Source organism: Mizuhopecten yessoensis, unplaced genomic scaffold (assembly GCF_002113885.1).
Source record: "Mizuhopecten yessoensis strain PY_sf001 unplaced genomic scaffold, ASM211388v2 scaffold371, whole genome shotgun sequence".
Classification (NCBI taxonomy): Eukaryota; Metazoa; Mollusca; class Bivalvia; order Pectinida; family Pectinidae; genus Mizuhopecten; species Mizuhopecten yessoensis.
In genome coordinates, this window is record NW_018403513.1 from 225,834 (window position 1) to 251,596 (window position 25,763).

At 35.2% G+C, this 25,763-nt stretch overlaps 1 protein-coding gene across 3 annotated transcripts in view; it reads right to left on the bottom strand.

The window, feature by feature from the left end:
• Positions 1–2,724: 2,724 nt before the first annotated feature.
• Positions 2,725–25,763, bottom strand: part of LOC110446910 (copine-3-like) — a 53,719-nt gene continuing 30,680 nt past the window's right edge. For 2 of the 3 annotated variants that reach the window (XM_021492255.1, XM_021492270.1), the window contains 8 exons: positions 21,930–22,013; positions 18,619–18,678; positions 17,878–18,011; positions 16,719–16,822; positions 15,534–15,676; positions 14,370–14,606; positions 5,698–5,745; positions 2,725–4,645 (listed from right to left, as the gene is read on the bottom strand). In XM_021492255.1, coding sequence (XP_021347930.1) covers positions 4,541–4,645; positions 5,698–5,745; positions 14,370–14,606; positions 15,534–15,676; positions 16,719–16,822; positions 17,878–18,011; positions 18,619–18,678; positions 21,930–22,013 — 915 coding nt within the window. In that variant the 3' untranslated portion in view covers positions 2,725–4,540. The remainder of the gene's footprint in view (positions 4,646–5,697; positions 5,746–14,369; positions 14,607–15,533; positions 15,677–16,718; positions 16,823–17,877; positions 18,012–18,618; positions 18,679–21,929; positions 22,014–25,763) is intronic. The other variant, XM_021492262.1, reaches the window with a different exon arrangement.

The following is a 25,763-nucleotide window of genomic DNA, read 5'->3' on the forward strand; positions in this document are numbered from 1 at the left end:
ACAGGCCCTATGGGCCTCTTGTTTTGCGAATGTGCTTTCATAAGTTTAATCCGATACCTATGTGACCTTATATTTTAATGCCTGTGTGACCTATTGTTTTAATACCTAATAAGTTTATTGTTCATTGTTTTATTTGTCTTCTCCATAGTGAAACATTGTTTTTATATTGTGAAACTTGTCTGTTCCCTGTCGGACTCGCCTCTCTTTCATGTCAATTTATTTTTAAAAAAATAGCCTAAAAAAATAGCCTGAAACAACGCCTCACGTGTACATCATTGAATTATTATCCTGACCGTGGCATGCTCCTGCCAAATTGGTCAAATTCGCAATAACTGTATTTAAAATGGAGTCTTTCAAAGATAAATCCCCTTTATGTTCTTTTTGGCCTTGCATTTATACAACATTAAATTTCCTTTGCCCAGACATAATCCGAGCAAAATTTAGTCAAACTTACATATAACGGTATTCGGTCACCTTGATGTGAGACATATAGCACAAAAACTACTTCAAACTATTACAGCAATATCATTTTATTTCAGAGAGATACAATCTTGTACTACTGTCGGGCAAACAGTATCAGCCAGTGACATTGTTCCATGACAATAAATAATAGCTCAATAGATATATATAACAGCGGAAGTATATAATATAGTAGATAGGACAAGTGAAATATTTCGAAAAATGATAATCATATCATTAGACATTTGTCAAACAATTTCGAAACAATAACGAATCTCAATTTAGTCTGATATAATTGCGTCGTTCAAATATATTTAACAAACCAATTGGGAAAATGTACAATGACTAAACAATAATATCTCGTGACTCAATGAACCTTGATATGTAGATCATATGAAAGTCATGGTACCATGGTATCTGATATAATTGAGGTAAGACACGTGGAGATAAACGATAAAAGTTTCAGTTATAGATCTACTTTACCACGAAATCCCCCAAAATAAAACTACCACGTACATAGCCCTGTATGCCGTATTGTGTAAAGGATACTCCTGTTTTACATACAAGAGTAAGATAAATACAGTTAATACAATATATATGTCATTAAATAGATGTTACTGGACGACAAGCTAGGAAGAGTGGTAAAAATTATCATTAATACGCTTACAGAATATCTCAAAGGAGGACAGCAAACGTGAAGCTTTGGTAACAATTAACACTAATACACGTACAGGATATCTCCTACAAAGGACGTCTGGCGCGAAGCATTGGTTAAAATTACCAGTATTAACCTATAACTTAAAAACTTATGTGAACAACAAGCGAGAAGCTGTGGTAACAATTTCCAGTAATACACGTACAGAACATTTTACCAATAGAGGACGGCGAACGTGAAGCTGTTTTAACATTCAACAGTTCTAACACAATGACAGATGTATACCCTTTGTGGACGGTAGTGTGTGGTAAGGATTATGCGTATATGATGCTACATAGTAAAAGTAACAAAATGCGTATTTATTCAACCTTAAACATTTACTTGATTATATTTATCTAATAATTATATTGGCTTAACCTTTAAAACATACTCCCTATTAACTCTTGTGTTAAAACATTACAACATTTTGACTATTTTTACTTTCTTACAAAAGGAGAAAGTTGGCCAGTCCAAAACTGTGACCTGCTGACTGGCAATGGTCGCTAAGAGTTCAAGCACTGTTATATTGGCGAGTTTGTTTATACATCTGATTGGTTGAGTTGTCAAACATAACACCATCATTTTATTTCTGTAACCCACACGAAAAGCAACCGTAGCACATGTACAAATGGCAGTTATTTTTAAACAAAATTTGCTGTGAATGTAAACGAAGTTTTTGAAACAAAGAAGCAATTTTAGAGTGTTATAAAACAGTTATTGATTAGTTTGTAGGAAGAAGTCTCCGCTCCAATAATAAAGGTATTGCCCTAAAACCCAATTAACAACTGTATATTGTCCGGAAGACGATATAAGGGAAAACAGATGTTAAATATCCCTATTATGTGTTTTCTCAACGCCAAATTAATTTTATGTCATACTGTATATTTCAAGGCAATAGACATACATGTATTCTATACATCACTGCCTGGGACAGGAAAACAAATTTCCCATGAACTCATAACCTTCCAATTTCAACCTAGTGTACTATAAGATGAATTCTATGAAAGACATTTTGAAAAACAAATACATAAATGTACTAGCTTTGCAGAAGCAAACAAAAGTAAAAATTCAGTGACGTCAAAAGAAGAGCAGGTTGCTTTGTAAATCAGAAGAACAATTTTTTCCAAGCATGTGCTTGTCCATGTAATTATAAATTTTGAAATGTTTTATTGCCATTGAACAATACAAATTCTTCACAAAACAACAGCAATTTACACAGTCATTTGTAGACGTAGAAAGTTTATAAACAATTTTATAGCACACAATTGTTCTTTTATTTCACAATTATCATTTTGAAGAAAAAAGAGTCGTCTTCGGTCTTTTGATGCAATTCAAAGGGCCAAAATAGATTGTATGATGTTATAAACACATGTTAGTTTAAAATTTGTCAGGAGAACTCTCATTCTTGTCTGTTACCTTTTCTTCAACTGAAATATTTTTGTTGTCTGAATAGTAAATATGACATTTATGCATTTCCTTTACTTAAGACAGTCATAAAATTTAAAATAATATCATTATAGATATAAAACACCACAACAAGTTTTTATTCATAAATTCACTCATTCACCCTTGAAGACATATTTAAACTCTTCCAATTCATAAGTTGGAATAGTTCATTATGAAATTTCAGGGGTGAATGAGTTAAAATCCAGCCACTTGGACAGATTCCTGTTTATGTTGTAAGTATGTCTCTGCTATCAACCATTGTACAGGTAATTATTTTGTAATACAACCAAACTGCTCAAGACCACTCCACTGAAATTTCATAATGAACTATTCCAGCCTTTGAATTGGAAGAGTTCAAATGTGTCTTCAGGGGTGAATGAGTTGATCTGTTAATGGATCACACTTTGAGCTTTCCCTTGGGAGGTCTCATTATACATATTTAACTCTTCTTTGGTAAATCCTTGTTATATCACCACAATTTTGTACAGAGATTTTGTGGCTATCAAGTTGTCTTCAGATATATCATGGGGGAGATGAATAAAAGAAGAGTCAAGTCAAGAAAAATATGAAAAGGGAAATTGCAATATGTCTATAATAAGGGAGGTGGCAAATAACAAAGGTGGGTTGGCGTGTTATTTCAAGGTATCAATGTAAAAGCATATTGACAAGTATGTTTTATAACGTTTGAACTATATAATAATATGAAATGGACAAACGCTCATGGAGGAGATTATGTCACTCAAATTTGAGTTGCAGTGCTCAATTATGGCAGAAATAATTTTCAAGCTCAATATGGGTTTCATTATATTGGTGAAACTGAAATGACTATTCTTTACAAGTTGTAATGCCTAAACAGAAATAACATTGATTTTTTTGAGCAGACACTTTGAAGAGTTACAAGAGCTCTAGTAATATATATTTTTTAAAGTTTTTACCAGAATCAGTTAACATATTGACAGCACGGGGTGTTCTTTAAGTGGAAAAAAGGCACATAAGTCTAACAGATGCTGTCTTAATAAAAGAGTGACAATTACCAAAACAGTAGCACCTAACAATAAATTATATTATTTGATCCTTATTGATAAGGCGAACTGGCAAGCTGTGAACAAATATAGCGCCCATGAAAATCTTAAATACCTTAGGACACTAATCACACTTCTTGTAGAAAAATAATTACAAAAAAGTACACTACCAAGAAATACCTACATATATATATATATACATATATGTGCTGAATATCTGTCAAAAGACATTATATGCTAAATGAGACATGTATGTAATAAATTTGTCTAAAGGGAAATAACTAAATAAAGGTAGCTGGCTGTATATCTTACTCAGCTGTACTAAGGGGTCAGCTGTAATACTATATAGAAATCAGTAACAGAATAATACAACAAAACAGGCTACAGTTAACAATATACATCGTAACACATTCACCCCTGAACTTTCATAATGGACTATTCCAACCTTTGAACTGGAAGATATCAAATATGTCTTCAGGGGTGAATGAGTTAATAGTGCATCACATAACACAATTTGCTGATTATTTCTCTTTGTGATTGTTTCTAGTTTAATGCAAATTAGTATCACTCCATCCACCATCTGTTATGATAATGAAGCTACTGTTGACAGCAAAGATAGGATAAATAGATCTAGTATATAATTTGTTTACATAGCAGACTACAGTATCAACTTCCAAATGAAATGTACATTGCCTGAATGGCAATTAAATATTGAAATAATCATCAAAAATATTGCTGTTTGTTTTTTTGCACAAAAACTAGCTGGCAAAAAATATCATGTGTAGAATTGTAACATCCATAAGCTGTAAATTACACACTTATTCTTTATATCTAGAAACATATCTCTAACTATTAAGAAGTCCGCTTACATCCTTGAAACATTTGATCCTATAAGGTATTAGAGTGCTCCCTTTGACACCTAGGCTGGCTTCTTGTTGGGTGTTAGTCCACGCATGGTGAAGTACTGTACCACCTGCTGAGGTACCTCCGCCAGTACCTGACGCGCCAACTCCTGGGCAGAAGCCTGTGGAATAGACGTAAAAGACAATGTTTACCTACACCCTTCATACATACATACTGTATACCAAAAAACTCTCTCGACCAATCAAATATTCGCCTTTCACCAGTGATATCCATATATTCGGCCAGTGTTAAATATGTCCTTCCCATGTAATTACTACATGTATATAGAGAATTCTGTGTGCTAATATCCATAGTCCTGATAAATTTGCTGTCATTGTGGAAGGCAAAAAATAAGACAATTTATACTGAGGTGACAATTTCCTGGTATACGTTATGTAAAACATCCCCTTTGCTGTTTTTAATTCGAAACAGCTTGTCCAACGTAAAATCATACAAATTCAACAACAACAAATATTTTGAGAAATGAAAGTGTAACATCTTGATTTAAATTTCCATTTTCATATGAATTTTCGTGTTCATATCACAGACGAAAAATTGCGTTCAGACACAGGCACCACAAAGTATGAAACAAGGAAAGGTCTGAAGGGGTCGGGTAAGTCCTGGGTAGGGAGATAGTTGACAGGTCTGTGTTACAGTTGTATTGATATCAGGTAGTGTTTCCCAGAAAGTACAGTACATTTTGCATGCTTAAAAGAGACTTTGCAATCCAATTCATATATTCAGTTGTGACAGATGCATGCACAGTGTTTGGTATCAGACTTCCAGCAGTTTAGTCACCGTTAAGTCACATTTCTAAAGGTTCAAACCATCATCAATTCATTAATGGTTTTTGGTGGTTGATAAGGGCCATTTTCACTTCTTAGATTTGTACTGGTGACAAAGCAAAATAGCATCATTTTCTTTCTAAAGTGGTGCCTGGTTGCAGTGAAAATCAGTGGTGTTGAGGCTGAAAAAGCCAAAAAGCACCGTTCTTGATCGCATTTTAGCAAGTTTCCTGTTTTGCTTTTTCAAGGTTTTTCGCAGTCAAAAAAGCATTCTTAAATTAAGCTAAACAGCTTGACATTATTACCTCTTTACATGCTACAGGGCATATCAAAACTGCATGCCACTTTATTGATGTAGCCATGCAGTGACCTTGACCTCTGTACGTACCTGGTCACGAGCATAACTTTCTTCAGACTGTATCCCCATGCTTGCCTCCTGTTGAAATACACTCAGTGTTGTAGTCTACGAATTACTTACATTTTACGAGATCAATATTTCTACACCCAGCTAATGTAAGCCTGATTTCCTGGTTATCTTTAAACTACTGTTAGTACGGTTTTTTTAGAAGTCTGATTTCTGAGAAATGTCTTGAATTTAACATCTAGAATTTAACATTTTTTTTCTTTATTTTCTTTGAAAAATCATTTTGAATCTCTCAACACAAATTTGTAGTTGTGATTTTTTTTGGTGAATATACCAGATTGAAGATTTACATTAATCATTAAACTGATCAGGATTTAATCCACCAGGCCCTAGTGTAAAGTCACACGGAGTTGAGATTGTGTGTTGAAATATCTTTGGTATGCCTAATCTAAATATGTTTATACAATGTCTAAAAATGTCTTGGGTATATCTTATCTAAACATATTCATAAAATGGCTTAAAATTAATGTTATTTTTAATTTTTCAAAATGTTTTCCATCAAAACAACAGCTGATGATGCTTGAAAATAAGTGATTATGAATATTCAATGATAAGAAGCATGCTTACATCACTAGCCACTATAAACATAAGGGTCTTCATTTTATATTGAATTGTCTGATATTTCAGAGAAAAATCGATTTCATTCCTATTTCAAATGTTACTTTTCTTGACCAGGTCAATCTTTTGGAATCAATAAATGAATGCACATGTCATGAAAATGTTATAAACCTATTCGATGTTTGATGATACACTACTTGATTTGATTGGCTGAGGCTCTGACAGATACAACATTTGTTGTAGTATGATTGGCTGAGCCTCCTATAGCTAACAGCTTGACACACTGTTTAGCTTGCATGATTAAAATTAGAGTTAAAAGCTAAAGTTAGTTTCCAATACAAAAGTTTGATAGAACTCCTCTACACCGGACTCAAAACTTAAATGTATGGTTGAAAACTTGGTATAATATGTTGTATGTGTAGCGAAACAGGACTGGGTCGATCGTAGGCGACCAGGTAGAGCGTCTGTCTAGAGTTGGAATGGTCCTGGGTTGAACACTAGTCTGGCTGTGCAATTTTGCCGCTTCTGTTATATTTGGTGCCTGTGACAAACCCTTGTTTCAAGTTCAAGGTGAGTGTTTGACAAGAAGATACCTGAACTTGGGATATAAATAATGTTGTCTTCAAGGGCGAAGATTTAGAAAAAGGAGGGAGGAATGTAGCGGAACTGGACTGGGTCGATCATCAGCAACCAGGTACCTCAATTGGTATAGAGAGTCTGTCTAAAATTCAAAGATCCTGGGTTCGAACCCCGGTCTGGCCGTGCATTTTCCCCACTCCTATTACATATGCATATGGATTAGCTTGTAAGACTGGCCCAGTACCGTATATAGGACAGGGGAGATTACTCTCCATTTTAATGTACTGACACTGTTTTTATTTGGTTGAATAATTCACTGTGGCTAAAATTAGTTCAATTAACTTTAAGTACAATACAAATTTCCTTCAGAAATCTAATTGCAAAACTGTATTTGTAATCTGATCAATTTAAAAACAAAAATTCAACAACACTGAATCAGTTAAGATAAATTGGAAATTGAAATTTCAATAATACTATTTCAATTACATATTAAATGGTTAAGTTGTTCAAAACTGAATCAGTTTCACAAACAGAAACATTAATCTAGCATTTAAATTGTGGCTGTACGTTCAAGACCCAAACATTGTAATTAATTATAAATCAGACATATGTGCAATATATAGATATTCCAAAATATTTCTGGTAATGTGTTTGTAAGCGCATATTCCGTCTTTGCGTATTGCAGTTATCTTCTCTTGTGAGCAGGAATTGAATGTTACGTCATTGGTTTGTGTGAGAAAATTAAGTCATTTTCTCAAAAAATGATGACATTACTCTCGCAAACCAATGACGTAACAATCAATACCTGCTCACAAGAGAAGAAAACTCTGCAATACGAAAAGACGGAATAGGAAGTTATATGAAAGGAAAAAAACTTTGAAATTTGAATTATATGATCCACCAAAATATGTTAATTATACATTTTGTGAATATTTTGATAGACTAATTGAACGTTATTACCACAAGCTTTGCTTTTGGTATGAATTTGTGATGTCATTGTATCCTAACCTATGACAGCACATGAAGGATGTATGTATCAATATTCACACCATAACGACGAAGAGACCTGAAAGTTTGGTCTTCCCTACTTAGATATTTATCTGAATTGATCATGTTATATGACTGTAAATGACAACTTTTGTAGTGGTAAAATAGACTATGCAATCAGGAATAAGTATGCAAAATTTGATCAGTTTGTTGCTGCAAGTGTATTTCAAAATATATACGAAAATCTCGCTTACGGTAAATGGTCCCGATCCAGGACTGACTTTGGATTGTTCTTGTGTATAGCACACACCCCTTTCCTGATAGTATCATTTCCCCCTAAAACTGTGTGCACTATAGGTGAATATTTACGATAGTGCTACTGTGTTACAATATTGATTAAAATATATGTGATGGTATTATTACACTGCATTGCATTGAAAGCATATGATACATAAGGAATGTAGAATACTGTTTACTTGTATATAGGAAATTAAATACAAGGACTGCATTAAGAACAGATCCTTCATTAGTTTTTCAAAAAGCAGTATAAAATGATTCTTGAGTATTCTTTGAGAAGATTAAAGCACAATTTGCTATCTAGTTTTAGACAAAATCAGCTCTACCGTAATCGTTTCATCAAACTGCACTTACTGAGAGGTTCTATGATGTACCGAACTGTTAATTGTATACATTCATACAGATTGCTGTGTTGTATTAATTTGGCAAGTGAGCATGGCACTTCATAGGATTGGGAATAGGGAATGTTAAGGAAATTCACTGAATTTTAATTATACAAATGTATTAACTACCATTAATTAAATGCCCCTAGAGTATATATTTGAATAAATGTACAACTGTATTTTAAGATTTCTTAATTTGTACTTTAAGTCACAAAATTTATCATAAACTTCATTTCACTATCAAAAGTTAAGAGATGATGTTATATCTTCCAAATACCTACCTGTGTAGTAAGTGTGAGGATTTTAATTTGCAAAGGAAAAGAACGCTTATTTTTGTTCCAATACATTTTTTGCAGGATATTTTAATTCAAGAAAAGAGGTTTTTGTGTAGAAATGTGAAAATTTGCTGCTCTCCTGAATACGGAAACCAGGGATGTACCTTGTGACATATTATAGTCGGATGTGTAAACCAGTACAATATTAATTTAGTTGTCTTTGATCTTAGGTTTAATGCAAAAGAATGACATGGTATTCTGTAACACAGACCCATCAACATATTGTTTAGGAAGATTTACGGTGCCTTATGTACAGGAAGCTCACCCCTAAAGACACATTTGAACTCTTCCAGTTCAAAGGTTGGAATAATACATTATGAAAATCAGGGGTGAATGAGTTGTTAACAATAGGCGCAGACCTACTGAAGTAGGTCCAGCCTAAAAATTACAAAAGCGAAACAGGCAAATTGTGTAGCTAAAGCAAACGCTTGGAACACAATGTTAAAACAATTGCTTAGATTACACCGATGAAGCATCTTCTGAGGTTACATAATCGTTAAGGCTAAGCAACGGCTTATGCAACTGCTTATACTGTATTTCAGGAAATTTTACTGCAGTTTCAATTTTGTCTTTTTCACCTTCCCCACCATGGGCAAATTTATCATGACACTGATGATAAGTACATGTACGCGGTTTACCATCTTTGGTAATCACAATACATGTACATGGTTTACTCTCTATGGTAATTACAATACATGTACATGGTTTACCCTCTATGGTTATAACAATACATGTACATGGTTTACTCTCTATGGTAATTACACTACATGTACACGGTTTACCCTCTATGGTAATTACAATACATGTACACAGTTTACCCTCTAAGGTAATTACAATACATGTACACGGTTTACCATCTTTGGTAATTACAATACATGTATATGGTTTACCCTCTATGGTCATTACAATACATGTATACAGTTTACCCTCTATGGTAGTTACAATACATACATGGTTTACCCTCTGGTTATTACAACCCATGCACATGGTTTACTTCCAATGGTAATTACAACACATATACATGGTTTACCCTCTATGGTTATTCAATACATGAACATGGTTCACCCTATATGGTAATAACAATACATGTACAAGGTTTACCCTCTATTGTAATTACAATCCAAGTACATGGTTTACCCTCTATTGTAGTTACAATACATGAACATGCTCCACCCTCTATGGTAATAACAAAACCTGTACATGGTTAATCCTCTATGGTAGTTACACTACATGTACATGGTTTACCCTCCATGGTAATTACAATATATGTACATGTGACACTGATGATAAGTACATGTACGCGGTTTACCATCTTTGGTAATCACAATACATGTACATGGTTTACCCCCTATTGTAATTAAAATACATGTACATGGTTTACCCTCGATGGTAATTACAATACATGTACCTGATTTACCCTCTATTGTAATTACAATCCAAGTACATGGTTTACCCTCTATGATAATTACAATACATGTACATGGTATACCCTCTAAGGTAATTCCACTACATGTAAATGGTTTACCCTCTATGGTCATTACAATACATGTATACAGTTTACCTACTATGGTAGTTCCAATACATGTACATGGTTTACTCTCTATGGTAATTACAATACATTTACATGGTTTACCATCTATGGTTATTACAATACATGAACATGGTTTACCCTCTATGGTGATTACAATACATGTACATGGTTTCCCCTCTATGGTAATTACAATAAATGTACATGGTTTACCCTCTATGTAATTACAATACATGTACATTGTTTACCCTCTAAGGTAATTACGATACATGTACGCAGTTTACCATCTTTGGTAATTACAATCCATGTATATGGTTTACCCTCTATGGTCATTACAATACATGTACATGGTCTACCCTCTAAGGTAATTACAATACAAGTACACGGTTTAACCTCTATGGTAGTTACACTACATGTACATGGTTTACCCTCCATGGTAATTACAATATATGTACATGTGACACTGATGATAAGTACATGTACGCGGTTTACCATCTTTGGTAATCACAATACATGTACATGGTTTAACCTCTATGGTAATTACAATACACGTACATGGTTTACCCTCTATTGTAATTACAATACATGTAAATGGTTTACCCTCTATGGTCATTACAATACATGTATACAGTTTACCCTCTATGGTAATTCCAATACATGTACATGGTTTACACTCTATTGTAATTACAATACATGTAAATGGTTTACCCTCTATGGTCATTACAATACATGTACATGGTTCACCCTCTAAGGTAATTACAATACATGTAAATGGTTTACCATCTATGGTAATAACAATACATGTACATGGTTTACACTCTATTGTAATTACAATACAAGTACACGGTTTACCATCTTTGGTAATCACAATACATGTACATGGTTTAACCTCTATGGTAATTACAATATATGTGGTAATTACAATACATGTACCTGATTTACCCTCTATTGTAATTACAATACATGTTCATGGTTTACCCTCTAAGGTAATTACAATACAAGTACACGGTTTAACCTCTATGGTAGTTACACTACATGTACATGGTTTACCCTCTGGTTATTACAACACATGCACATGGTTTACTTCAAATGGTAATTACAACACATGTACACAGTTTACCCTCTCTGGTAATTACAATACATGTCCATGGTTTACCCTCTAAGGTAATTACAATACATGTAAATGGTTTACCCTCTATGGTCATTACAATACATGTACATGGTTCACCCTCTATGGTAATTACAATGCATGTACATGGTTTACCCTCTAAGGTAATTACAATACAAGTACACGGTTTAACCTCTATGGTAGTTACACTACATGTACATGGTTTACCCTCTCTGGTTATTACAATACATGAACATGGTTTACCCTCTATGGTGATTACAATACATGTACATGGTTAACCCTCTATGGTAGTTACAATACACGTACATGGTTTACCCTCTAAGGTAATTACGATACATGTACGCAGTTTACCATCTTTGGTAATTACAATCCATGTATATGGTTTACCCTCTAAGGTAATTACAATACATGTAAATGGTTTACCCTCTATGGTCATTACAATACATGTATACAGTTTACCCTCTATGGTAGTTAACAATACATGTACACAGTTTACCCTCTAAGGTAACTACAATACATGTACACGGTTTCCCCTCTATGGTAATTACAATAAATGTACATGGTTTACCCTCTATGATAATTACAATACATGTACATGTTTTACCCTCTAAGGTAATTACGATACATGTACGCAGTTTACCATCTTTGGTAATTACAATACATTTACATGGTTTACCATCTATGGGTATTACAATACATGTACATGGTCTACCCTCTAAGGTAATTACAATACATGTAAATGGTTTACCATCTATGGTAATAACAATACATGTATATGGTTTACCTTTTATGGTAATTACAACACATGTACACAGTTTACCCTCTATGGTAATTACAACACATGTACACAGTTTACCCTCTAAGGTAATTACGATACATGTACGCAGTTTACCATCTTTGGTAATTACAATCCATGTATATGGTTTACCCTCTAAGGTAATTACGATACATGTACGCAGTTTACCATCTTTGGTAATTACAATACATTTACATGGTTTACCATCTATGGTTATTACAATACATGTACATGGTTCACCCTCTATGGTAATAACAATACCTGTACATGGTTAATCCTCTATGGTAGTTACAATACATGTACATGGTTTACCCTCTATTGTAATTACAATACATGTTCATGGTTCACCCTCTATGGTTATAACAATACATGTACATGGTTTACCCTCTATGGTAATTACAACACATGAACATGGTTCACCCTCTATGGTAATAACAATACCTGTACATGGTTAACCCTCTATGGTAGTTACAATACATGTACATGGTTTACCCTCTATGGTAATTACAACACATGAACATGGTTCACCCTCTATGGTAATAACAATACCTGTACATGGTTAATCCTCTATGGTAGTTACAATACATGTACATGGTTTACCCTCTATTGTAATTACAATACATGTTCATGGTTCACCCTCTATGGTTATAACAATACATGTACATGGTTTACCCTCTATGGTAATTACAATACATGTACATGGTTTACCCTCTATTGTAATTACAATACATGTTAGCTGTAAATGAGTATGTGGTTGGGCAGTGCATGTACATGGTTAACCCTCAATGGTCATTACAATACATGTACATGGTTTACCTTCTATGGTAATTACAACACATGTACATGGTTTACCCTCTATGGTAATTACAATACATGTACATGGTTTACCCTCTATGGTAGTTACAATACATGTACATGGTTTACCTTCTATGGTAATTACAACACATGTACATGGTTTACCCTCTATGGTAATTACAATACATGTACATGGTTTACCCTCTATGGTAGTTACAATACATGTACATGGTTTACCTTCTATGGTAATTACAACACATGTACATGGTTTACCCTCTATGGTAATTACAATACATGTACATGGTTTACCCTCTATGGTAGTTACAATACATGTACATGGTTTACCTTCTATGGTAATTACAACACATGTACATGGTTTACCCTCTATGGTAATTACAATACATGAACATGGTTCACCCTCTATGGTAATAACAATACATGTACATGGTTAACCCTCTATGGTATTTACAATACATGTACATGGTTTACCCTCTATTGTAATTACAATACATGTACATGGTTTACCCTCTAAGGTAATTACAATACATGTAAATGGTTTACCCTCTATAGTTATTTCCTGTATAGGGTGAAATTTACACTGGTCGAATACAGATTTTATCACTGAAGGTTGAGTATTAATTTTATAGAATTAACTCAATCCATCTTCAACACTGCAGTCTTTTCCTTTCAATATTAACTTTGTTCCCTTTCCCTTCATGCCACAACAGAAGTTGGTCATAAACTGGTACAAGTAGGAGAAGTATTTGACTGAGCGAATGTTTCCTGGTATATAGTATTACATGGCTACAAGCACTGAGATTATATGGAGCTATATCCTAGTTCCTTGCCAGTGGAACCTACCAGGTACTAGACTTGGCATTATGCTTTCAGAAAACATTTCTGTAATAAGCAATTTTTCTTGACAATGGTAACAAAATTGATACTTGATGAAATAGTAGATTCTGTTCGCCATCAAATGATGATTCTTGAACGTAGTTGCTTGAAGCATAAATAGAACCCATGCCAACATATGAAAAATGATTTAAAATATATCCAGGATAAAGTACATTGCTTTGATAGATATAGTTTAAATGGCAGTAGAGCAACACTATCACTGATACATATATAGTGTAGCGGTACCCATAAAATGGAGTAAATAGTTTGTATAATATACCACCGCAGGCCATGCTGCTAGAGAGAATGCAAGAGTACAGAGTACTTGATGGTAGGTCATCACAAGCATACTTACATTCTTAAATTGGCGGAAGGGTACAAATTGGACGATGTCCCGTCTGGACTCCTGACCGTTGGGAGCTCGGAGCGTGCCACCGTCCCCATCTAGCATCTCCATATTACTGAAGTCAGCCTGTCCGACTCCCACAATGATAATAGACATGGGCAGAGCTGTGGCATTCACAATGGCTTGTATGGTCTGTGGCATGTCTGACAGGGCGCCATCCGTCAACAGCAGCAGGACATAATATTGCTGGAATGGGGATTGAGGTATTATGTAGTTATAGCTTAATATATTATATGTTTCTGTACCTGTCACGTAGCCTTTGTATCCCGAAGCACTATGTGTGTGTGTGTAATGTATGTGTGCATAATGTGTGTGTGTGTAGTGTATGTGTGTGTAATGTATGTTTGTGCAATGTTTGTGTGTGTAATGTGTGTGTGTGTGTGTAATGTATGTGTATGTAATGTATGTGTGTGCTATGTATGTGTGTGTAATATATGTGTATGCAATGTATGTGTGTGCTATGTATGTGTGTGTAATGTATGTGTGTGTGCAATGTATGTGTGTGTAATGTATGTGTGTGCAATGTGTGTATGTGTAATGTATGTGTGTGTGTAATTATGTGTGTGTAATGTGTGTGCAATGTATGTGTGTGTAATGTATGTGTGTGTAATGTATGTGTGTGTAATGTATGTGTGTAATGTATGTGTGTGTAATTATGTGTGTGCAATATATGTGTGTGTGTAATGTATGTGTGTGTATGTAATGTGTGTGTGTGTGTGTAATGTGTGTGTGTGTGTGTAATGTATGTGTGTGTGTAATGTATGTGTGTGTAATGTATGTGTGTGTAATGTATGTGTGAGTAATGTATGTGTGTGCAATACATGTGTGTGTAATGTATGTGTGTGTAATGTATGTGTGTGTGCTGGAGACATATGTTGGTGTACTGGTGTAATAGTGCGGATCGATGCCGACATCTAGAGTGCTACCTCACTGAAATACCATGTCGAAGACATCCAGCACAGTATTCCATCCTATCACATTAAACTTACAACAGGTAAGCTACTTTGAAGCTACTTTGAAGCTACTCTGAATGCTGAACAGCTAGCTGGGAATAACAACTATCATTATTAACGACTTTGATATATCTTGGTAGAATAATGAATAGGGACTTACTCCTGCTCCCTTTGTGGACTCCTCTGCCTGGGACTGGGCCGCAAACCGGGCCATATGTTGGATAATAGGGGCCACATTGGTGGGGCCGTACAGTTCTACTGACTGTATGCAGTTCTGGTAGGCAGCTATCACACCTTCAATTCCTGGGAATACAGCATTTAACACATATACAATATGGATCTAGCACATGTAAACAGGACTGGTAGGCCTGCATCACACCTTCAATACCTGGGAATACAGCATTAAACACATATACAATATTGATCTAGCACATGTAAACAGGACTGGTAGGCCTACACCTTCAATACCTGGGAATACAACATTACACATATATAAAAATATGTTGATAATTTCTTAATTTTTAAATTGACTGTCTTTTCTTTTCAGATGGGAATATTTTTTTATTATTTATTTTCCCCATTTTATCTTTAAATTTCCTTAACATGCAAGAATAAGATTTGTATTGGTATGTCTTTCTATAATTTGCTAGTAAATAAATGTCTGGGGAAAAAACTATTATAAGGAAGAGTATATGTGCATTAAAATTGAAGGTTATTGAACTTCAATTTGAGTTTGTAAATGAAATCTTTCTCTTTTTAACCTATTAACATGCTAAAGTAGTTACTGATATACTGACACTATCCTATTGTGTAGCAATCGCTGGGCACCCCAGTGGCTGGGCACCCCAATGGCTGGGCACCCCAGTACTGAACTCCTTTCTGGTGGATTATAAAATTTATGAACCATAAAATTCTCCTTTAACCAGCATTAAGGAGGCACGGTAGTCTGGTTGTAGGACGCCGGGCTCGTGACCTAAGGGTTGCGGGTTCGAGTCACGGCACAGCAATGTCTTGTATCTTTGAGCAAGATACTTTACTCCGCTTGTTCCAGTCTACTTAGCTGTAAATGAGTATGTGGTTGGGCAGTGCTGGAATTGTAGAATGCTAGCTGTGAGCACCGAAATGGCAGCACCAGCTGTATGCTCCCCAGGGAGTTGAGAAAGATATTGTCTGGTTGCAAAGGCCCTAAAACTATGGATAATAATTTGTGAACTGCTTTGAGACTTCCTACAAACTAGGTTGTGATAAAGCGGTATATAAGAACCTCGAATTATTATTATTTATCATATCTTTGTTTTTCTGGATATAGTTTCATGGTTGGCAATGTCCCAATGTAAACACCTACCATTACAGTAAGGATTTGATGGGTTGAAATTCAATGCAAATTCAAACGAGACTTCTCCAGTTGGTAGTTTAGCACCAAATCCAAGGGCTGGGAACATTTTGTCACTGTAAGGTAAGAAGGCAACTGTAGCTATAATAAACTTGATCAACTTCCAAATCTAAAATGAAAGTGCTAATCGATACATTATATACAAATAATGAAATAGTGTCATTTTTACAAGATTGCAACAATGTGAAACAGTAAATTTGGCACATCCGTGAATATTTCTGACAAGTACCAGTAATAAAACACAAAAGTTCATCTACGAGCAAATCTTCACAATAATAATTGGGGAAAAAACATAAAAACAAAATTAATCTCTACAGTACCAGTACATATCCTGCGATAATAGCGACAAGATTTCAGACTGAAAAACATTGAAATTTCCAACGTCACAAAGTTTTTTAATCAACTGGGACTTTACACTATAGAGAGATAACTCATGAATCTTATTTTCACTTTTGAAGGTGATTGAATTTTAAAGAAATATTTTTCGTTATGTTCAAATTTGAATTAAGTATACTCTTTTTCTGGTTTTTGTTTCTCTTGGATCCTTTAGCCACTTTTGGAGATAAACAAAATGTGGTATGTTATGTGAAAGTTGATATAATGGGTTAAGCATCTAATTAACAGTTATGGTATTTTAGGTACCTTGCACTTGAATAAAACATATTATTTGAGTTTTTCTTAATAGACAGTAGAAACTTACTGTATCCAACTTCAATCCTATGAATGTTATTTATGTGGAAAAGTACTAAATCTTGCATAGCTGATTTTGCAGTTTTACATTGTTGAAAATGTAGTGATTATTGGCTACAGATGTTCACCGTGAATACCCGTCGTTCTTATTAACTAAAATGTTGCATATCATGTTCACTGTGCCATGAACACAGATAAAATTGCCAAACGATTCCACAGCAGTGGAAATTACCCTGTATACAGCATGAAAGGTTACATAATAACCATGTAACAAAGACAGATGACTTAAGTCCCTTGCTTGTTCAATAAAGATTGAAAGAGTAAGTGAAGACCTTAGACTATGGATGGTAAGGGAGGTAAACAACTCACCTTGGTAAGGGAGGTAAACAACTCACCTTGGTAAGGGAGGTAAACAACTCACCTGTCGTAGTCCTGACATATGGCGCCGACGGCCCTGGTGGCTTGGACGTACTCATTGGGTCGGTTTGGGTCCATGAAATGTAGTGAGGTATTTGAGCGGGGGTTTCCATTGGATGCTGTGAAGTCTATCCCCACCTGGTTAAAACAATATGGTAATAATGGTGTATAGACTCAATAAATCATGATGTTCCTAACTGAAAAGTGGAGATTTTTTTGTGAAATTTTAACAAGCAACATATATATGTGCTTTTAAAATACAGCACACTTATCCGTTTCTGCTGTCTCAGGGCTAGACAATAAGGGTAGCCTGATTGTCTGAGACTAATGTGAATGCCAGCTGGACTAGAGGTTCTAAAAACTGCTAGCTCTATGGACCAGCCAAAATATGATACTGCTTATCTTGTTGAATATTATAAGGTTAGTGGAATTTGCACACAGACCAGTAAAAATTGAAAATAAGTATACTAACTTAATTGACTAGTGCTATTCAAAATTAATTCCTACCCCTGTATCCAATGGTACAATGATATTATGTTTTCTATAATTTCACTATTCTTTTTTTTTACTGACATATTCATAAGAACCAATTCATAACTACGAAAAATTAGCTCTAGTTAAAAATATTATCAGACAAACTTCTGAAATATTAAGATTGTCAAGGCTAGTTACGATCGTGGTGGTACCTCCCGGACCCACGACAATCACTACATAGTACCAGGCTGCTTCAGACACTAATACTTACTGTAAAATTGATCTGCATTCCTCCATAGATGTAGTCCAGGAATGTCATAGGCTTTGATAACTGTAAAGAAAGTCAAAATCATTTTTACAGGTACGGAATTGGTCTTGGTAATGAAGCCTTGATTCTGACCTAAATTCCACACCTGAGGGTAGAATGTCTTTATCCTAAATACCTACATATTGACTGACTCTATTTTTCTCCCACCCCTTAGCTGAATTTTTGTAAAACACAACATAGACAATGCAATATTTCATATAGCAAAATTTCTAGAAAATGCATACACAAACTAAGACCTTACCTGGAAAGAGTAGAAAAAAAGTATGGTATACTAATAGTATACCTCAAGTTCAAAGACCACCAGGGAGAGCCTGTGGAATACCTCTTTGATTTAAACATATTTTATTGCCTTTTTTACATAGCAATGGAATATAACTCTAATGTTATTGTGGTGGTGTCATCTGCAGACGGCAAGTTTGTTATATTTAATACAACACCGTTTGAACAGGTTTTTGATTGTGATGTCATAATACAATGCCATCATCTAACTGTGATGTCATAATAGTAAAGGTCACTGAGTGCACCATGTTTGATACAAACGCGAGTGTTTCGTACAGGACACGTGTATTTACATATATAGAGGTGGTAGAAAACAATATCTTAAACAATCTGCTTATCTGAAATTTACTGTCACGACCTGAACAAACAGTGTCACTACCTGAACAAACAGTGTCATGAGTGATGACCTGAACAAACAGTGTCATGAGTGATGACCTGAACAAACAGTACGTGTCATTACCTGAAGTTGCATGATACTTCACACAGTGTTAATGCCTGCTAATTTGGACTAAAAATAATCTGATAGAAAATAGATGTGTTTCCTGTTGTAGCAATAACAAAGATAACCTTGAAGCTGGTGAGGTGCACCGAGATAATTGTCTAAGTTTAACTTGAAGCTGGTGAGGTGCCCTGAGATAATTGTCAAAGTTTAACTTGAAGCTGATGAGGTGCACTGAGATAATTGTCAAGGTTTACCTTGAAGCTGATGAGGTGCACTGAGATAACTGTCAAAGTTTACCTTGAAGCTGGTGAGGTACACTGAGATAACTGTCAAAGTTTACCTTGATGTAGGTGAGTTGCACTGAGATAACTGTCAAAGTTTACCTTGAAGCTGGTGAGGTACACTGAGATAACTGTCAAAGTTTACCTTGAAGTAGGTGAGGTACACTGAGATAACTGTCAAAGTTTACCTTGAAGTAGGTGAGGTGCACTGAGATAACTGTCAAAGTTTACCTTGAAGCTGGTGAGGTGCACTGAGATAACTGTCAAAGTTTACCGTGAAGCTGGTGAGGTACCCTGAGATAACAGTCAAAGTTTACTATGAAGTAGGTGAGGTGCACAGAGATAACTGTCAAAGTTTACCTTGAAGTAGGTGAGGTGCACTGAGATAACTGTCAAAGTTTACCTTGAAGTAGGTGAGGTGCACTGAGATAACTGTCAAAGTTTACCTTGAAGTAGGTGAGGTGCACTGAGATAACTGTCAAAGTTTACCTTGAAGTAGGTGAGGTGCACTGAGATAACTGTCAAAGTTTACCTTGAAGTAGGTGAGGTGCACTGAGATAACTGTCAAAGTTTACCTTGAAGTAGGTGAGGTGCACTGAGATAACTGTCAAAGTTTACCTTGAAGTAGGTGAGGTGCACTGAGATAACTGTCAAAGTTTACCTTGAAGTAGGTGAGGTGCACTGAGATAACTGTCAAAGTTTACCTTGAAGTAGGTGAGGTACACTGAGATAACTGTCAAAGTTTACCTTGAAGCTGGTGAGGTACACTGAGATAACTGTCAAAGTTTACCTTGAAGTAGGTGAGGTGCACTGAGATAACTGTCAAAGTTTACCTTGAAGTAGGTGAGGTGCACTGAGATAACTGTCAAAGTTTACCTTGAAGTAGGTGAGGTGCACTGAGATAACTGTCAAAGTTTACCTTGAAGTAGGTGAGGTGCACTGAGATAACTGTCAAAGTTTACCTTGAAGTAGGTGAGGTGCACTGAGATAACTGTCAAAGTTTACCTTGAAGTAGGTGAGGTGCACTGAGATAACTGTCAAAGTTTACCTTGAAGTAGGTGAGGTGCACTGAGATAACTGTCAAAGTTTACCTTGAAGTAGGTGAGGTGCACTGAGATAACTGTCAAAGTTTACCTTGAAGTAGGTGAGGTGCACTGAGATAACTGTCAAAGTTTACCTTGAAGTAGGTGAGGTGCACTGAGATAACTGTCAAAGTTTACCTTGAAGTAGGTGAGGTGCACTGAGATAACTGTCAAAGTTTACCTTGAAGTAGGTGAGGTGCACTGAGATAACTGTCAAAGTTTACCTTGAAGTAGGTGAGGTGCACTGAGATAACTGTCAAAGTTTACCTTGAAGTAGGTGAGGTGCACTGAGATAACTGTCAAAGTTTACCTTGAAGTAGGTGAGGTGCACTGAGATAACTGTCAAAGTTTACCTTGAAGTAGGTGAGGTGCACTGAGATAACTGTCAAAGTTTACCTTGAAGTAGGTGAGGTGCACTGAGATAACTGTCAAAGTTTACCTTGAAGTAGGTGAGGTGCACTGAGATAACTGTCAAAGTTTACCTTGAAGTAGGTGAGGTGCACTGAGATAACTGTCAAAGTTTACCTTGAAGTAGGTGAGGTGCACTGAGATAACTGTCAAAGTTTACCTTGAAGTAGGTGAGGTGCACTGAGATAACTGTCAAAGTTTACCTTGAAGTAGGTGAGGTGCACTGAGATAACTGTCAAAGTTTACCTTGAAGTAGGTGAGGTGCACTGAGATAACTGTCAAAGTTTACCTTGAAGTAGGTGAGGTGCACTGAGATAACTGTCAAAGTTTACCTTGAAGTAGGTGAGGTGCACTGAGATAACTGTCAAAGTTTACCTTGAAGTAGGTGAGGTGCACTGAGATAACTGTCAAAGTTTACCTTGAAGTAGGTGAGGTGCACTGAGATAACTGTCAAAGTTTACCTTGAAGTAGGTGAGGTGCACTGAGATAACTGTCAAAGTTTACCTTGAAGTAGGTGAGGTGCACTGAGATAACTGTCAAAGTTTACCTTGAAGTAGGTGAGGTGCACTGAGATAACTGTCAAAGTTTACCTTGAAGTAGGTGAGGTGCACTGAGATAACTGTCAAAGTTTACCTTGAAGCTGGTGAGGTGCACTGAGATAACTGTCAAAGTTTACCTTGAAGCTGGTGAGGTGCACTGAGATAACTGTCAAAGTTTACCTTGAAGCTGGTGAGGTGTACTGATATAACTGTCAAAGTTTACCTTGAAGCTGGTGAGGTGCACTGTGCCCGAGTTCTCATACTTCTTCTTGCTTTTTTTCTTTGGGTTTATACACTGGAATGTCACCTGTAAATATACAATGATACATTTATATCAGACAAGATCAGGAAATTTTGTACAGAATATTTCCAAATTTTGGGTACAGAGGGGTAAGAATTTCTTTGTTCTGATCACTTTACTCAGAATCTGCAAAAAAATCTCTTTGACTTTCTGTGGTCTGGAAAACCTGACTAAGTTAAAAGGAGTGTAATAAATTAACTTGTATGAAAATGGAGGCCTTCGATTACCACATGTTAAATCATACTGTCAGGCTTTGTAGATGATTTGGATTAATTTTTTTTTTTTTTTTCCAAATAACCATTCTGCTTGGAAACTCCTAATTATAGCCAAACTAAAAATACATGGTACATGCAGGATTAAACAAGTTTTCTGTTAATTTCAATCCCTTTTGGTGCAATGTCATTCAAAAATGGGCTTCCCTGTGGCGTACTTCCCCCGTAACCCGGTTGAACTACTTACAAAACCGTTGTGGTTAAACGATAGAATCCTAATTAGAAACAGAAATATTATAGATTACAAATTAATTGAAAAAAGATGTTTTTTTTTGTTATGACTTGGTCAATGATAGAGGAGAGTTAGTAAACAAAACGAGTTTAAACACAAATATGATGGTAAGACACATTTTGTATACCTCTACCGAGTTCTTGTGGCACTTCCCCGAAAGTGGAAACAAGACATTAAGAGTTATGGTCTACAGACAGCAAACTGATTAATTTACTGAAAAGTAAAGCAAAATTATGAAAGATTTTTATATGCTCTTAGTAAATATAGTTCAAGAAGTCCCGATTACAACAGAGGTAAAATGGCAGAAAAATATGGGGGAGGAATTCAGTCAGGAAATCTGGAAATATTTTTTCAACTTCCTTTCAATCTTTCCAATTTAAATTACTTCATCATATTCTTTATACAAATACTAGTCCAATGAAAATGAACCCAGTTGAAACAGAATTATGTAACTTTTGTATGGCGAACAGAGAATCTTATACATCTTTTCTGGGACTGCCCACACTCACGTACTCTCTGGTTGCTTATTAAAATACTTTTGAGAACAGATGTGGAATACATATACCTTGGTTAAGTTCTTCATTTATTTGTGGCCTAGAAGACACTGCATTGTATGAAAGTGTTAATTTATGTATCCTTTAATCATTAAGAAATATAAATACTCATGCAGGTGTAAATACAGAACGCCAAATATAGAGGGAATCATTTCAACACTTTCATATAATAGCAAAACAGAATATATATACATAAATAAATGTACAACATTTGATATAACCCCTATCTAGCTAGAATAAGTCACTCTAAAGCGCTTTACAGTAAATAATATACAATCAACACAATAGCATATAAATTAATCAATATTGAAGAATTCGCAGGAGCTGCCTTATCAGGCGCTAACTACTAGTCCTATGCCACCTGGCTACTATCTCCCTATGTGTGTATGCATGCGTGTGTGCTGGAGATGTATTGTGTTCTCCTGACATTCAAAGTCTAATTAATGGCATCTGGATGCGGTAGGGTTATATATACATATGGCAAATGCCATGCGATGGTAAATATAACTTAATACAAGATTATAAACTTGTCCGATCGACTCTCTGTAACATAATCTTCAATCTTGTTTCCTAAATCACATGAAAAAAGTGTCACATATATGTATATCGGCTTACCCTACGGCAAAAACAGAAGGAGCCAGAGCAAAATGCGAAGTAATAACTACGGCACTAGAGTTGAATGAAATATAGTGCCATAAAGTGGTGGGTTAGTCATTTAAACCGCAGTAAATGTATGAACAAATGTACGGACGAGATGTGAGAGTTAGTCATAGCATGTGTGAAAATACTATGTTTATACAATGTAATGGAAACGTGTGTCTTATGTAAACAAAAAAATAAAATACGATAAAAATAAATCTTTGTTTTACCCTGAAAGTACCTAGGATAATGATATTTTTCACCTGCCCTATTATTCAGTTGAAGGATCCCTGCACATCTGTTTTCCCTATTCACAGTAACCTCCCCTTAACCTCTGTTTGTACGTTACAGCATTAGTATAACAAGTCCAGGGTTCGAACCTGGTCGTAAGCTCCACTGATTTTTACACACTCAGAACACTTGTGTTGATTATAATTTGTTTATTTCTTCTGTATTATTTTTCATAAAAGTCCTGCAAGATATAGTTTTCTTTTCAAAAATGATTTATCAAGGCTATAGTAATGCTGAAAAACAATTTCCAATACTTAGTTACAGTTTTTGGCACCCTAAACACCAATGCATTTTACCAACTAACATATGTGTTCCTATATTTTGATAATAAAGTGACAGATTCGCATCTCTCACTTTTTATCCAGAAAAAAATGAACTTATCATTACAGTTATTCTATGACTGTCCAATAAAAGGCAAGATTTGCTACAAATTAGAAAATGCATTCGAAATCAAATGAAAAACTTTTGTTTTTTGTGATGTCACCTGCGACTGGCCAATAGAAAATTACCATAAAAATGGTGATGTATCTTATACAATATATCCATTATAAACACCAATATAATGAATTAACCTTTAACGTCAAGCCTTGGTGTAGTTGTTACAATGAAGATTTGTCTCCCTTAGACTGTAAGCTGTAATCAATTATTTGTCGACTATTGTTTTGTATAATTGTGCTAAACATTGAATATTACCATGCCAGTAGTCGGGCAGGTACACACATAAATACCATGTATGTGTTGTTTATTGTAATAAGTCTACATGTATTGACGAAATAAAAGGCTGTCAAATTTTACACCATTGAGCAAAGGTCTAACACCAGACTTTTGTGTGGAGAACAACACCCACTAATTCTAACCTGGGACATCAGATAATACCTGTGGTGTTGCTTACATAGCTTCAATTGTTTGTTAATTCTGTAGGACACAATACACATAATTCAATTCCATTCCAGACCAAAATCAATTTACGTAAGCACCTGTCACTCAACAAGTGTCACACACCTTGTAAAGGGACAAATACTGACGTAAAATAGGATGGCTGAAAGATAGGTGTAATTTAATGAAGTATACCCAGACATTATATCTAGCTTTTACTGAAGATTAATTTTTCCCCAAATGAAAAATATAAGAGTTCTCTTACAAAATGTTACCAATTTAGAGATGGCCTTTGAACATTTCGGAACAATATACTGGAATTTTTTCTTGCTTTTATTTTAAATAATATTTTCTCTCTGAAAGCAGTCTTAACTACCTCTAATTTCAGCTTGTAGGAAGCTGAGCCAGAAGTGAAATAGAACACCATGAAACGTTACAATTAAGGTCAGATTACCTTACTGATAGCATCACAATGGAAACTAAGGAATCCACACAGGAGTTAGATATGATCTAGAACACGGACACGGAAAGGGCCCTACCGAGTACATATTTCACATCTGGAGTTGTACACAATACAACAATCAAAACTAGGTTAGATCATATATAATACATATTGATTTCTTGAGAAAACTTTATGGGGTGAGATTTAAACAATTAACTAGTACAATATCTTTGTGTAATTGTTTTTATTCCTTGTATAAATCTTCAACAACATGGCTTCCTTGCCAACGGAACACAAATCAATAACAAATGCAATTAGGTGTAACTGTTTTAGACTGTATAGAAATATGTGAACTATATTTGTCCTGTTTCAACAGCTAGGCATTAGATAAATTGAGTGACTGCTGAAATACCTCAGTCTATTTATCTATCCAATGGCTAACCATATAAT